At 41.0% G+C, this 14,903-nt stretch overlaps 1 protein-coding gene across 2 annotated transcripts in view; it reads left to right on the forward strand.

Moving 5' to 3' along the window:
• ppfibp1a (PPFIA binding protein 1a) overlaps window positions 1-14,903 on the forward strand; it is a 31,431-nt gene that overhangs the window by 13,998 nt on the left and 2,530 nt on the right. For both annotated transcript variants that reach the window (XM_004548434.3, XM_076876176.1), the window contains exons 5-22: window positions 793-906; window positions 1,040-1,150; window positions 3,196-3,288; window positions 5,791-5,908; window positions 7,179-7,240; window positions 7,320-7,386; window positions 7,939-8,057; window positions 8,271-8,344; window positions 9,160-9,214; window positions 9,501-9,654; window positions 10,468-10,603; window positions 10,684-10,806; window positions 10,948-11,098; window positions 13,010-13,121; window positions 13,196-13,284; window positions 13,428-13,550; window positions 13,644-13,769; window positions 14,550-14,738. In XM_004548434.3, coding sequence (XP_004548491.1) covers window positions 793-906; window positions 1,040-1,150; window positions 3,196-3,288; window positions 5,791-5,908; window positions 7,179-7,240; window positions 7,320-7,386; window positions 7,939-8,057; window positions 8,271-8,344; window positions 9,160-9,214; window positions 9,501-9,654; window positions 10,468-10,603; window positions 10,684-10,806; window positions 10,948-11,098; window positions 13,010-13,121; window positions 13,196-13,284; window positions 13,428-13,550; window positions 13,644-13,769; window positions 14,550-14,738 — 2,016 coding nt within the window. The remainder of the gene's footprint in view (window positions 1-792; window positions 907-1,039; window positions 1,151-3,195; window positions 3,289-5,790; window positions 5,909-7,178; window positions 7,241-7,319; window positions 7,387-7,938; window positions 8,058-8,270; window positions 8,345-9,159; window positions 9,215-9,500; window positions 9,655-10,467; window positions 10,604-10,683; window positions 10,807-10,947; window positions 11,099-13,009; window positions 13,122-13,195; window positions 13,285-13,427; window positions 13,551-13,643; window positions 13,770-14,549; window positions 14,739-14,903) is intronic.

The following is a 14,903-nucleotide window of genomic DNA, read 5'->3' on the forward strand; positions in this document are numbered from 1 at the left end:
TGGAAGGGAACAAATTATTATTTCTCCATTCTTATTTTAAGCCACAGTGTCGCTGCATGTGCACTAAAAATTGCTTCTTTTATGAATTCATGTGCTCGGTTCTGTTAGTACAGGCCCAAATATGTCTATTTTTTCCTCCAATAGTTGTAACCTTTATTTTAACTGTTAGGCAAATCTGTGCAGGCATTTGAGACTGTTTACATAAAATACACTTTGTGGCAACTACATTAATGCTAGAGGAGGTCTCAAATAAAATGACACTGTGTCTTTGAGGGATGTTCATAGAACAAAATCAAGATTGAATATGTGACATGAATGTTCAACAGGCTACTTTGGCAGAAAGTGTTAAATTGAAAACGCCTTAATCAAGTGCTCATGATTGTGACTCACTTGAAATCCATCCATGGATAATATTTGATATTAGAGCTGATTACATTTCAGAGCTTTTTCTTGGCCAGACAGATAGTTATGAGTCAAAGAAGTTGCCAAGTTCATTAAACAAATAGTTTTCTTTTGTTTTTTGTGTGATTTATCAGTTAGTAGTCAGATTTGGTTACCTTTTAGACAGAGCCAGCTGTTCCTCCCCCAATTTCCAGCCTCGGTGTTGAGCGAAACTCTCTGCCTGCTGGATGTAGTTACATATTTTCCACACATGAGAATAGTGACACATGAGAATAGTGTTGACCACCACACTGACTCTCTGCAAGAAAGTACATAAGCATATTCCCCAAAAATGTCAAACTAATGTCTCTGTGCTTTAAAGGTCATAAAACATGTTTCACTATTGTCTAGGTAAGCGTTTTAACAGACCAGGTGGAGGTGCAAGGTGAAAAGATTCGAGATCTAGACAGCTGTCTTGAGCAACATCACGAGAAACTCAATGCTACTGAGCAGCTTCTTCAGCAGGTAAGGGCTCTTTCTATACTTGCATTGAATGCCAGTTAACGGTGGTTTGAGATAGCCGAGACCACCCATTTTGAAACTTTCTTCTTTCCTGGTAATAGTGCAGCCTTTACTGCATGTGAATGTTGCTCCACAGGAGCTTTTGAACCGGACAGCACTGGAGACCCAGAAGCTGGAGCTTATGACCGAGGTGTCCAGCCTGAAGCTGAAGCTATCTACTGTGGAGAGAGATCACAGAGGCAATGAGGTAGAGCACCTTCCTCGAAATGTAGGCTGTAAAAAGAAGCACGCATTCTAATTGTCAGATGCACCTGCACCTCGTCTAATGTGCCGTGCGACTCTGAATCCTGGCAGCCACCGACTTATTGTTTTAAAGTCACAAAGGTCGGCCTCACTCGGCTGGACTGAGATCTGTCATGTGGTGCAACGTGAACTTCTTTAAGGGTTACAGAAGATATTTAAACAGTCCTTGTGCTCCAGCAGCTATTTCCTGCCAAAATAACCCCCACCCACCCATACTCCCTTTCTCCACTCTCACAGGCTAAAAAGCTTTCCATACACTGTTCTCGGAAGCTGGGATATATTATGTGTACTTTCCACGCAGTAAAAGGATATAAATTTTTTCACCCCGTTTTTGGTGCCGTTTAGCTTTAAATGAAAACCCTGATTGGCCGTCTTGTCTGTCCTAGTTTTCATGACCTTATAATGTTACCTTGAGCAGCTTTTTGACACATTCAAAATCTCACTTCATATTATCAAACCAAACAAACCTATTCTTTCTAACGAGAAAAGTTTGTGTCAAGCATTATGATGATTTGATTAAAACATATCTAAAGGGGAACTCCTTTTCTTTTTCTTTGGGCTCCGTAACACCAGGCGAGTGTAAATGATTAGTAAAAATTTAGATTTATATTGATATATTCTGTAACACTATTAGTCAGTATTTGCTGGGCCTATTTTCCTTATAAATATCCAGAATCAAAATGAGTCCAGTTAATTTTCTGTGCACTCCTTTTGTTACAGTGTAAACTGCAACCAATAGCAGCTAATTCTTTCAGACGCTATATGCCAAGAATAACAGAACAGTACAGCAACACATACTCCAAACAAGTGCTGAGAGTGTGCAAACCTCCCCCAAGAAAATTCACTGTCTGGGCAGTTTCTGCTTTTAAGGCAATGGTATTGTATTTTGTATATATTCATTTGAGCCTACTTTAAGAAGTTTGTAGTACAGTAAAAATCAGACAAGGGTAGCATGACAGATGTTTGCTTTGACTACACTAACATTATGCAGCAGCAGGTAATGTATAATGTGTATTAGTGTGCAGTTTGAGAAGAAGACCTTCAATTCATTCAAACTTCAAGCTAACATGTTTACAAACAGAATGATGACACGTATGCGCGCAAATGCTACCAAAACCAATAACCTTCTTGTACATCAACATGATGAAAATGCTAAAACAATAGCCACACAAAATGTAGAATATCTTACCGTTTGAAGTTGTGACACAAATACAGAAATCACTATATTTGTATGTTCTTCTCTCTCACCCTGCTGTTCATCGCATCCACTTTAAATTTGGGAGGTGCATTGGTGGAGACTTGAAGAAGTGCAGCAGCGTGTTTCGGTTTGTCAGTTTCAGGTCTTTCAAAGGAAGTTCATGACATTAATGGATTCCTTAAGTTTAACAGTCACAGACAAGTACCAAATCTTGTTTAGGGGGCATCTGTAAATTGTGGGTACAACAAAATAAACTTGGTTCTACTTGGTCCGAACAGGCTTTGCGCTGTTATACTTTTCATGATATTAGCTGAGTGAGACGGTTTTAAAGTCACATTTTCTCTGAAATCCCAAACCCTGTTCTCAATACAAATGAAGATGATATAAACAAGAAGTAATCAAATATTTTCTGTGTACCAACAACAGTCCTCCTTGAAGAATGAAGGGTTTACAATCACAAAAAAAGTAAATACCCATTGCATTTAAAGTCAGTTTCCCAGGCCTCCTACACTGTTGCTGATTGGGATAAAAGGAGTTTCACATTAATTAACCGTGACCCTTCCCTTAAGTCTAGGATTTGTCTCCATGTGTAGACTGAGCTCCTCATATTCCCTCCTGAGAGACATCAGTCTGAAAATAATGTTGATGCCTTTGGCAAGAATGTTCCTTCTGCTGAAGAAGGGGAGAAAAAAAAAACAGACATCTCTCCCACGCACAGTCTCCACGAAGCTCTCCAGTTCAGGTTTGTATCAGAGTTTAGCGGTTAATGGGAGTTCTGTTTTCCTCCCCAGGGCTTGTACCAGGAAGTGACGGACCTGCGGTTCAGGGTTACTGATATAGAGAATCAAAGAGTGCAGTGTGAGAAGAAACTCAAAGCTACCAAAGTGAGTGTCTGTAGTTCACATCCAGTCAGCAAACGGCTTTGTAATTGACCATAACCATAATCTGAATATGTTTTAATCTTTTGAAATGCATCATTACATGTTTAAATCCTTCTGATTTTCCCCGTGACATTTTTCTCTGTTTATTCTTCTTTTCCACCCCTCTATTTGGCTTCCGCTTTTTATTTCTTCTGTTATGTTAACATCTTACTGCAACATGTTAATCTGTCAAGCGTCCAAAGTGGAACACTGGTCGGTTCACTGGACTTGAGGTGAAGGTTTAATCTCCAGCCCCCCCCCCCCCCCCCCCCTTTTTTTTTTTTCCTTTTTTCTCCTTTCTGTCCCTTAAGATCCTCTAAGCCTGCTCTCCTCCTTCACTGCTGCGCACTGATTTCCTGACTTTCACCACACTTGCTGTAAGTGCTCCCACCAGTACTAAAATCCTGTATTAACTTTTTGTTCTATCCCCACTGGGATAGGTTAATTGGATAACCCAAATTGTCACTAGGTGTGAATGTGTGAATGGAAGTGAGTGCGAATGGTTGTCTGTCCCTGTATGTTGGCCCTGCGACAGACTGGCGACCTGTCCCGGGTGTACCCCGCCTCTCGCCCTATGACAGCTGGGATAGGCTCCAGCGCCCCCCGCGACCCTGAAAAAGGATAAGCGGAAGCGAATGGATGGATGGATGGATGGAACTTTTTGTTCTCTACACCTGTAGAGCAAAATAATGTTGACCGAAGCATTGCTAATCAGCAAGTGTTGTTTTTTGTTTTGTTTTTTTTTTCTTTTGAGTAGGAGGGTGGTATTTCTCCATTTATAAATCTGCACATCTTGTAAATTTTCTATATTAAAGTAGTTGAGTTTTTAATTAGTAGTTTTTGTGTGAGATACTAGTCTGCATGCTGACTGTTATGCAATTTGTTGATTAGCTTGAGTTTGCGCTGAATCACATCACTTGTGCCACAGTGTGTTTGCAGTGTTTTGGTAACGCAGCTCTCCACTTATTCTACATATAACATTTAGTTTACCTGAGCATGTGAATTTGGACACGTTTCTATGGAGAAACGTCAGAGTTTCATTTATTTTGCAGGTATTTAGTTGTCGTTTTTCAAATCATTGAACTTATGTAAATATTCATCTGATAGAGGCAATAGTTGAAAAACAAGACGGTCTCAAGTCATATGACATTAATTTGTACACGTATTTTCAAGGGGCTTCATTAGTACTTTAGTCTAGTCTATACATAGACTGTAGATAAAGGGTGGACTTGCCGCTTTGACCTCACTCAACGGGTCAGTAAGCTACAGTTTTTGAAGACCAAGGTCAGCAACCTGACTGACCTTGTTTTTGGAAGCCAGATGGGAGCCCACTTGGATAAGAACATTAGGTTTAAGGTAATCGGCTAAATGCAAATTTCTGGTGCAGTCGTTGTCTCTGCAGAGTTATTTGCCTGCGCAACGAGATTTGCAAACTATCTACACACGCTTTGTGCAATCCTCAAATAACCCAGTAGTATGTAGCTTCATGTGGATGATGCTGTATATCAGCGGTCCCCAACCTTTTTTGCGCCACGGACCGGTTTATGCCCGACAATGTTTTCATGGACCGGCCTTTAAGGTGTCACGGATAAATACAACAAAATAAAACTAGTACCGGTACGGGGGAAAAAAAGGTTTATTCATAACACACGTGAAAAGACCCAGGAAAACCGAGTAAACGATAACAAAATAACGCTGAAAACCGATTAAAAACCCTGAAAACTATACATTTCACACCTGAGCCTCAACTCTCGTGGCCCGGTACCAAACGACTCACGGGGGTTGGGGACCACTGCTGTATATGGTAAGTCACAGCGCAGTTCACCACAAACGGGACAACCTTAAAACAGTCTCCCGCTAAGGTAAAAAAGCATACAGAATAAAGTGGCTGCAGAGAAAACTTTACTTGTTTAACATTCTTCTTCTACAGCTCCTCGTATGTTATAGCTTTTCTTTTCTTTGTGGCTGGCAAGACCAACAGTAGCACAAGCAAGAGTAGGCCATGGATTATGTATTTGTGACACTGCCCCCTGGTGATGGGAAACGGATACAGCATGTAGACGATGATCTGTGAAGCTATCTGTAGGGTGTGCACAGGACCAATGCAGAGGCGCTATATTTTCTAAAGACTAGTTAGACAGTAATCTTGCTAACCAATCTAGCAGCGATTCGTATTGTTGGAAGCGATGTTATGCAGACAGCCAGTGGCACCCACCTGTTAATCAAAGTGAATGCACTCCTAATAACTCTATAGCAAGCTAAATCACATTTTAATTGCATGCAGCTCTCAGGCATCATTTTTGAAACAATTTGTTGCTTAAGAGTCACCCTAAAGTTGCTGTGCCTCTGATAATTTAACTTAAGCATACCTTTCTTTCCAGATTGTTTAATGCATTAGATGCTTTTCTCTGCTTCCTAGTATTAAATGCTGCAGATAAATTATGGCTTTGTCAACCCTCATTATAGGAGGAGCTGCAGCTTCTGCAGAGGCAGCTGGAGGAGCGAGAGTTGGAGCTGCAGAAGTTGAAGGATGAGGGCAGACTGAAGGTGGAGAGCCACAACAGAGCTGAGGGGGCAGAAAGAGGTGGGAGCTGTTTTTAATAACTGTCATGTTCTATTTCATGCACTTCAGTTCCAAAATTGGCTTGAGGATTAGAAAAATAGACATTTTCCATTCCAGCAACACTATATCCACCTTCAGAAGCCTTACCAGACAAATATCACACAGCTTTTGTCTGGATTTCTCCATTTCTTCTTTTTTTAAGTATCTTACATTTCACAGACAGTCTGAGGTAATTTGAACCTGATTTTAGTTTTTTAACTCCCTATCTGTCCGTCTGTATGATCCATACCAAACACATCACTATCTTACTCCTTCCACCCCCACAATTGACCTTATCTTATCCACTCTGATGGAGGAATGTTGTGCTTCTGTCATGCTGGCCTGCCTGTAAACATGTTCTGTGCAGTAAAATCTAAAGACAGGAAGGCTTTTGTTTTGTCTTCAGCCATCTCAGCATAGAGGCACAACAAATCCATCAGAAGTTAGAAATGAAGCAGACTAGAACAATAAATGAGGAACTCGGTTAACGTGCAATTGGGAAACTTGCAGAGAGTAAATGTGCATGCTGCTGACTTCGCTGGCACAAGATTCGAGGCGAAGGTGATTTGATGAGCAACAGGCTTTTCTTAAGTTGAGACATTTAAGTGGAGTAAATGATGCTCACACACAGAGCTTGAACTCTTCAGAACAGTAGGACAAACAGTGAAGACGCCAGAGTTTCACCCTAAAAAGTTATTAATGGTGTTTTAAATTGTTTGTTTGCCCAGCACAGGCTAGAAGTCTCACATACTGTAATTTTAAGTGGTGCCTCTGGCCAGCCCAACATTTGCCCTCCAAACCAAATCTGACACAACCTCGCCCGAGGGAATAATCCTGCTCTTCAGCTGCTAGATCTGCCTGTTTTGCTGTTCTTTATGTCTGTGGGTCAGCAGCCGCACTACGCTGGTGTGGCTGCTGGTGGTGAAGAATGCAAGAAATTATACAACATATCAGCCTGTGCACATTTTTTAGGAGTTCATTAGGTTTGGATTACGTTATCAAGTGGCTGGGGGGGGGGCACATTTAATTGTGTGGTGTTGCTTGAAAAAACAGACACAGACCCTGTGTTAATCTGTAGCGATAACTAAATCAAGAGATCATTGCAAGCTGAAACAAGAGCCCTTCTGACCAGTACGCTGTGCCCCAGTGGCTTCGTTATTTCTGGTTTCTGTTGGCTGCTTTCAGAGCCCGCAGGAGCTGATGTTTAAATGTTCACAAGTATAAAGCATCTTTTTTCTTCTCCTTTCTCCAGATACTGAAATGTTGAAGATGAAGAGGGTTTTAGAGTCGCTGACGTCAGAGAACGATGAGAAGGTAGTGTGCAGTGCGTCAGCAGCAGCTTTAACTCACTTCGAGTCATCATTGCAATGACATAATGTGTGTCTGTCTCCAGGAACGAAGGATTAAAGAGCTGGAGGAGTCCCTTAAAAAGTGCAAAAAGGTGCAGGAGCTGGTCAGAGGTCAGAAAATCTAACCTCGTAAATTTCAAATTTACTCACATTGATATTTACAGTTTTGTTGTTAAAACTACTTCTGCACTGAGTCAAAGCTGGATTTAAAACATATTTTTAGCTCCTTTTGGTTCTTAAAGTGTTCAAAATAAACATGTAAAACACCTAATTCTCCATTCTAAGAGAGACAGTTTTTGACCCCCAAAACCTGCTGGCGATAGAAAAAGGCATCTTCTCTTTTGAATAATAATTGCTAAAAAACTCTGGTGTACTTCACAAAGCTTCCTTTCGGTTTCTATCCATGATTATTTTCATAGAGCTGCAGGACTTTGTGTTGCCGTTAAAAATACATTTTCTCTCACTGTCAAAGTATGTGTAACTCAAGTGCAAAATACACCCCAAAACTGCCCGTTTGACTGTCAAAAGCCCTGTTTTCTTGTACTTTTATCCACAATGTTGGAATGCTTTTAACACTGCCAATGAACTTTGAAAAGGTAAGACTGATGTTGGTGGGTTTGTGCTTTATGGTGTCCCCGCTGACTGCCCTCACTGCTCTCTCAGAGAAGCTGAATGAAGATGACTACCACGATATCCCAGATGATCCCTCGGTCTCTGCAGCCATGGAGGTTGATCAGGTCACTGTGGAGTTGGAGGGGGAGGCAGGAAGGGGCTTGGGCGAGGTAAACACAACCTCTATCAAAACAGTTCTGACACAGGATGAACCCCAGACTGTGGACTTCCTTTATAAAAACTCAGTTTTGGCCTCCCACTCTGAAATTGTTTCTGCCAGGAATTCAGAGCTTTGGTTCTTGCTGTTCTGTTTGTTGATGTCGGTGCATGCTCTGCTTTAGGAAAGTGTTTTTGCTTCATTATGCTTTTATCTGTTGTCTCAGTCTGTTCCATGCATAGCGGTGCTCTCTGAAATGAACGAACTGGACAGAGAGCGACAGCTTCAGGCAGCCGGAAGGTAAAACTCAAGCTTCCACATGTGATTGCTGTAATTAAAAGACATCGTTCTTTTTCTGCTTTATTTAGTTTCACGGGTCAAATGAAGTAATTTACATTTTGTGCACAAATATCAGTCTACTTCTAGGTGATGTCTGGGAACTTTAACCTTTCTCTAATCAGCGAAACATCAGCTTGAATAAATTTAGATTGTCTAAAGGTGGTGTGTTGGCGATGCTGTTTGCTTTTAGGGACGCAGCATCAAAGTGTAAAAGTTAAGTGTTTGCTGTTGTCGCTGAAATTATTCAGTCGTTTGAGTTAATTTCTTTCATCCCTGCGTTAGACCTCGGTGTGATTAGACTTTTGAGGTTAGTAAAGGTTATTATGGCTGTGTTGGGAATCTGAGGCTACACAGGTTTCCCTACCAGTAACAAGAATAAAGGTGAAATTTGTACTGCACAGCATTAACAACAGGACTGAGTAGAGTTGAAGATTTGTGCCGACATAAAAGGTCTAATCAAGGGACCGATGTGAAAACGCCTGTGTGGGTGTACTTTGAGTGAGCAAAGGCTTTAAGCAGAACAATTTTTAGGTACATCGCATTTAAATGACTCTGTGAAACAATTGCTGCTAATTGCTGGTTAGCAGAATAGTAATTTAATGCATTGTACTGCACAAATTTCATTTTTTCCTTTCTTTTGGTTGATTTTTTTTTTTAACACTTTAATTTTAATTATGTAATATTACTTCTACTTGATGTTAAGAACATTTCTAGATTATTAAACCATTTTTTTTAGCCTGTGCTTGAGGCCTGAATTCTCATTGTTGTGATTTCAGTACCTTAGACATCCCAGAACCAAGCAGCTCAGCTGGAACCAGCAGCACTGATCAAGTAAGACAAGGCTATCTCTGATGTGCTCTGGCTGATTATACTGTTATACTTATTATTTCTATAATAATATATTCTATTGTTATATCAAAAATACTCATTACTATTTCTTTTTTTTTTAACATTTTGTACTAAGTAGTAGAGTAGATCCTCCTTGTTATGAATGATTAGGACCAGTCACAGGGTCCTCTGTGTAAGCTTGTCCTCCTCTGACACCTAGTGGTGCTTTTTTCCTGTGATTTGTGCTTTAATGCTTCTGTCTCTACATGTTTTTTTTCCCTTCTCATAGGGCCTAAATAAAACAGGACGTAGTTCTTCTTCTCCAACTAAAGGAAACGCCACAAGCGAGGGGAATTTTGGTACCAAGAAAGCCCGCGCTTCATTTGGCCGGGGCTTCTTCAAACTACGTGGAGGCAAGCAGACGGGCAGCGCCCCGAACCTCGGTGAGCTTTGCCATCTTGTAGAAGGCATTTGATTTTTTTTCCCCTGTATTTGTTTATGTGTGTGTTTTTATTTTATTACTTATGTTCATGTTTCCTTCATGGCTCTGTAAATTGTGAAGATCGCAACCGGAGTGCCAGTGCACCTGTGTTAGGTACAGTGAAGCAGAGTGGCTTTTTGGCCTGCAGCATGGCAGCTGTGGGTGAGACAGCTGGATGCACTGAAGCCAGCACTGACACGACAATGTAAACATTTATCTTACATGAATCCTTGTCATGCTGGTCTTTCATAGAAACACTCTCCTGAAAAATGAGTGTTTCCCAACTTTTTTGTTGCTGTTGTTCATGACATCTTATGTTTATGAGTTTATAAATATAATTGTTTTCTCTTTCACTGTTTCAATATTTATATCTCAAAGATCTGAAGAGATAAAACCAGACTGAGTTGCAAGAAAAGTTGGAAACCACTAAAGGCTATTCTTTATTGGGATTTCTTTTTTTCTTCTCTCAACCATTTGCTTGCAGCTTACTCTGACGTGTTTCTATCAAAGTTATCACAAAAATATCCAGTTGTCTTTTATCCACGACATTAAACCATCTGCAATTATGCCGTTTTTAGTGTTTTTCCAGGTTACATTTCTTTTGCATTACTACTTTGTAAATGAGTAGATGTTTGCATGTGTGATGCTTCTCCAGTTTGTGTTGATTTCGTCCTGTTTGAATCCAGAGATCTCTGGAATCTCTGTGCTCATGGTGGTGGGTCATCCATGCTTGCTCCAGCTTGTATAGTCTCACATGTGTAATTGACTTTCACAGCTGAGACGGCGCACAAAGGCACAGAGCACCTCGACTTGGCCGGTGCTCCTCCACGGAAATCCCACGATAAATCGCCTCCAACGTCCTCGCCCGAAACCAAAAAGAAGTCCAAAGGGTTCAAGAGATTCTTTGGCAGGTAAGACTCAGCGACGCGTCGTCGGTGTTTGAGCTGGAGGAAATGTATCTTTGATCATTTCTAACGTAATTGCGATGCAGGTTAAAGAGGAGCCACTCTACCTCCTTCAACCTTGACGATGCAGCCGAGATGGAGTTCAGAAGGGGTGGAGTCAGAGCTACAGCCGGCCCCAGACTCGGCTGGTCACGCGACACCAAACAAATGTAGGCGTTCAAAAACCATTTTAGAACATCTTATTGTATTAATTATTAACTGCTGCATATAAGGGCAAAACTACAAAGTGTTTTTCCCATTTGAGGGTTTTAAGAATGCTGTTTACTGATGTTCGTCCTCTCTCCTCTCAGTGCTGTTGATCTTCCTTTCTCACGGTGGAGCAAAGAGGAAGTTTGTGCGTGGCTTCATGAGCAGGGCCTCGGGTTTTATGTCGCGCAGGGTCAGAGCTGGATCAAATCAGGACAAACATTACTGCAAGCATCACACCATGACTTAGAGAAGGTAACGGTGACAGCAGTAGAAACATGTTGTCTATGTATACCAGAGGTGGGACCAAGTCATTGTTTTGCAAGTCTCAAGTAAGTCTCAAGTCTTTATCCTCAAGTCAAGTCTCAAGTAATGTCAGGCAAGTCAGAGTCGAGTCTCAAGTCACTGGTGTAAAAGTTCGAGTAAAGTCACAAGTCTGAAATTTTGAATTTCAAGTCCTTTCGAGTCTTTAAAAAAAAAAAAAAAGAAAACAACGAAAAAAGAATGTTGCAGTTATGCTAAATGTAAATATTAGACCATGTAATTTTTAACTCTGTGTTTTTCTCAACACATGACAAAATAGTGAACTTGGAAAATATACACAAATTGTGAAATTGCACCTCTTTAAAATGCAGCTCAATTAAACCTAGCTCCAAGAATAATTTTCACCGACAGTTCTGAGATAAGCTGCATGTTATTCTTGGATGCGCTTGTAGGACCGGCTTTAAAATCGCATGACAAAAATATCATACACATTAAAAAAAAACTGCATCACCAACGTAGCCTGGAAAACATTTGCTAGTTAGATGAAGTCAGCTATCTCATCGTAGCATATTTATATGCATATTTATAATTATACGGTTCTTGGAGTGAGTGCATACACTCATGAAGTTTAGTAACTTCAGGTCACTGCAACATGCCCAGGTACAGTTTACCGCCGGATGGGTGCAGGACCTTGAAATGCACCGTGTAGAACGAAAGACCATCGTACATATCACAAGTTTACCAGTCTCACAAATCGTCGTCATAAATACACATTCGTTAACCGTTTATTAATAGGACCTTTGAGCTCAACGGTAATTAATTAGTAGTGGAAATAATTTCTGGTACGCGTTACAGAAATGTAGCAGTGACAATAATACTGTATGCTGTAATCGTACTGGGCAATTAGTGATACAAAACAACTGTTTTATCCTGTGAATAAAAGTATGTTTTTGTCAATGTACCATAATAACAGAAGCGAAACACAATATTGTGTCAGGACAATTCACTATTTATGCACAATAAACACAATAAACAAAGGAGCATAGCGCGACAATTTCTGTTCAGCGCCAGACTTGCTTGTAACCTATATCACCAATTATGTTATGAAAATGACGCATTAACTACAACAGAAGACTGACCTTCGTGTAAATGCTTGGAGCAGACTAACATGTGAGCTGGAGTGTTCTGGGACGTTATATTTGGTCTTTGAATGGCTGCGATCCAGGCCATCCGTCGCCTCTTTGTTACTTCGGAAACATGGCTCGAACAATTTCTCTTCAACGACGTAATCCGATAACAACCGATTTCTTTACCCGTCGGCTTCCCGTGGCTGTCATGTGACCGGCTATTGCAGTTAATAATACAACAGCTTCTTGCCATTTTTGTGTTTCTTTTTATCGCTGTGTGACTGATTTCAATTGAAAGCCTGTGTGCGCTAGTACTTCTTGCCACGAGTTCCCAGAATCCTTTGCGGTTTTACCCCTGAATGACGTCACATTTTCAATCTCTATATAATATGTATGTTAAATTTTATATTTGGGGTGAAATATCAAGTCTTTTCAAGTAAACCGGTTCAAGTCCAATTCAAGTCCCAAGTCATTGGTGTAAAAGTCCAAGTCAAGTCACAAGTCTTAGAACATTTTTTCAAGTCAAGTCTAAAGGCATAAAATTAATGACTCGAGTCTGACTCGAGTCCAAGTCATGTGACTCGAGTCCACACCTCTGATGTATACATCTTCATATCTTCTTTTTTTATCTTTATACTTTTAGTGCTTATAAACCTATATATATATTTTAAAGAATAAATGAAGAAACAAGTCTAATTATGCCACTTCATGTGAATTACACGATTTGCTAAGTTTCTACTAAAACAGGCAGAATAAACGTCACACTATGTTTCAGGAGCTGGGCGTGAAGCACCCTCTGCACAGGAAGAAGCTGCAGCTGGCCCTGCAGGCTGTCGGATCAGAAGAAGAAGATCTGAAGGGCAAACTAGACCACAACTGGGTGACGAGTGAGTGTCGTCGTCTCACGGCCTGCACGTATCATCTCCATTAGCTTTGATTCAAACAGGCTGTTTGTTTTCAGGATGGCTGGATGACATCGGTCTCCCGCAGTACAAAAGTCACTTTGATGAGGCTCGAATTGATGGACGCACGCTGCACTACATGACAGTGGTGAGCTCCGTCAGAGCTTTTAGATTTACTCTTTATTAGAAAGTTCAAAAATAGCTGTTCTTTAATATTCTTTCTGATTTTTGTGTGAATAAGTCATTCGACAGGTGACGTGTGTAGGTGGTAACTCTTTGTTGTTATCCCAGGAGGACCTGCTGTCTCTGAAGGTTGGCAGTGTTCTCCATCACCTCAGCATCAAGAGGGCCATCCAGGTCCTCCGCCTCAACTCTTACGACCCCAACTGTCTCAGACGCCGTCCCTCTGATGAGGTATCACGCAGAAGTCCCAACCCAACCTTCTCTTTTGCTTTAAACCCGTCATTTTTAAAATTTAATTATTAATTTCTTTCCCTCGTCGTCCAGAGCAACGTCACACCAGCAGAGATCTCGCAGTGGACCAACCACAGAGTGATGGAGTGGCTCCGCTCCGTGGACCTGGCGGAATATGCCCCCAACCTGAGGGGGAGTGGTGTTCACGGAGGGCTGATGGTGAGCATTATATACACAAAAATAAACACAGGAGACAGAATAAACTGTGGAAACTGCAAATTAGAGGTCACGAAATGTGTAACAGAGGCTGTAAAGAGCTGAAAAAGCAGTGCCTTCATCAGGTTTGAATAAGCTGTTCCACCTAAGATCATTTTTCCTCAAGTCACTGGTGCTGCATATTTCTTTTATATAATCACACTAAATGGAGCCTGCTTTGGTGCTCAGTGTGCAGAAAATGCATTCAAAGAAACTTGGCAGCCGTTATTAAAAGGTTACTGGGGAAAAGAACCCACAAACCTAAATATGAGCAGTTTCATGTAGGAACTATTTTCTTTCTAGTATCTAAGAACCGACAAACTAAAAGGAAACGCTTACAGCTCAGCTGAGAGGGATGTCATAAATGTTTAGATGCCTTCAGTCTCATTAGTTTGTGCATTTCATCGCAGGAGAATTGATTCTTTCTTGTGATATACTTTGCATAACTGCATCGGAAAATAATTCCTATACAAGACTACTCAAAGCAAAGGGAAAGACTTCACGACAGGGACATAATTGAGGTGAACTGTCTTTAAAGCAACTGCAATCATTTACATGTCAGGCTGTCTGTTTATTACTTCACTAGCAAAGAGCACACAGTGAACTGCCTACATTTCTGACTTTAAGCTTCTGTCTTTTAACAAATAATAATGATTAAGTCCCCTCTGCTGCTCTGCGTCATTCATACATACATTTTTATTTTTTTGACCTTGCACCGCGATGTTTCATCTGCCTGTTCTGAAGGTGTTGGAGCCTCGATTCAATGTGGAAGCTCTCGCCCTTCTGCTCAACATTCCTCCCAACAAAACCCTGCTGAGACGCCACCTGGCCACCCATTTCCACCTGCTCATTGGCTCCGAAGCGCAGCGGCTCAAACAGGACTGTCTGGAAAACCCAGACTACATTGTCCTCACAGCAACGGCCAAGGTCAAGGTAACTGCACGCTGTTTCACAACAAACCCTCCCTGCTACAGAGAGGAACTTATCATTATTGCAGACTCTAAACAGATCAGCGGTACCAAAACTGGCAAACCAAAAGTAAAAAAGTAAACCTAGCAAAAAAAAAAGCCTCTCAATTCTTACAGATCTGAACTTCTG

The sequence above is a fragment of the Maylandia zebra genome, linkage group LG17 (assembly GCF_041146795.1).
Source record: "Maylandia zebra isolate NMK-2024a linkage group LG17, Mzebra_GT3a, whole genome shotgun sequence".
Taxonomy (NCBI): Eukaryota; Metazoa; Chordata; class Actinopteri; order Cichliformes; family Cichlidae; genus Maylandia; species Maylandia zebra.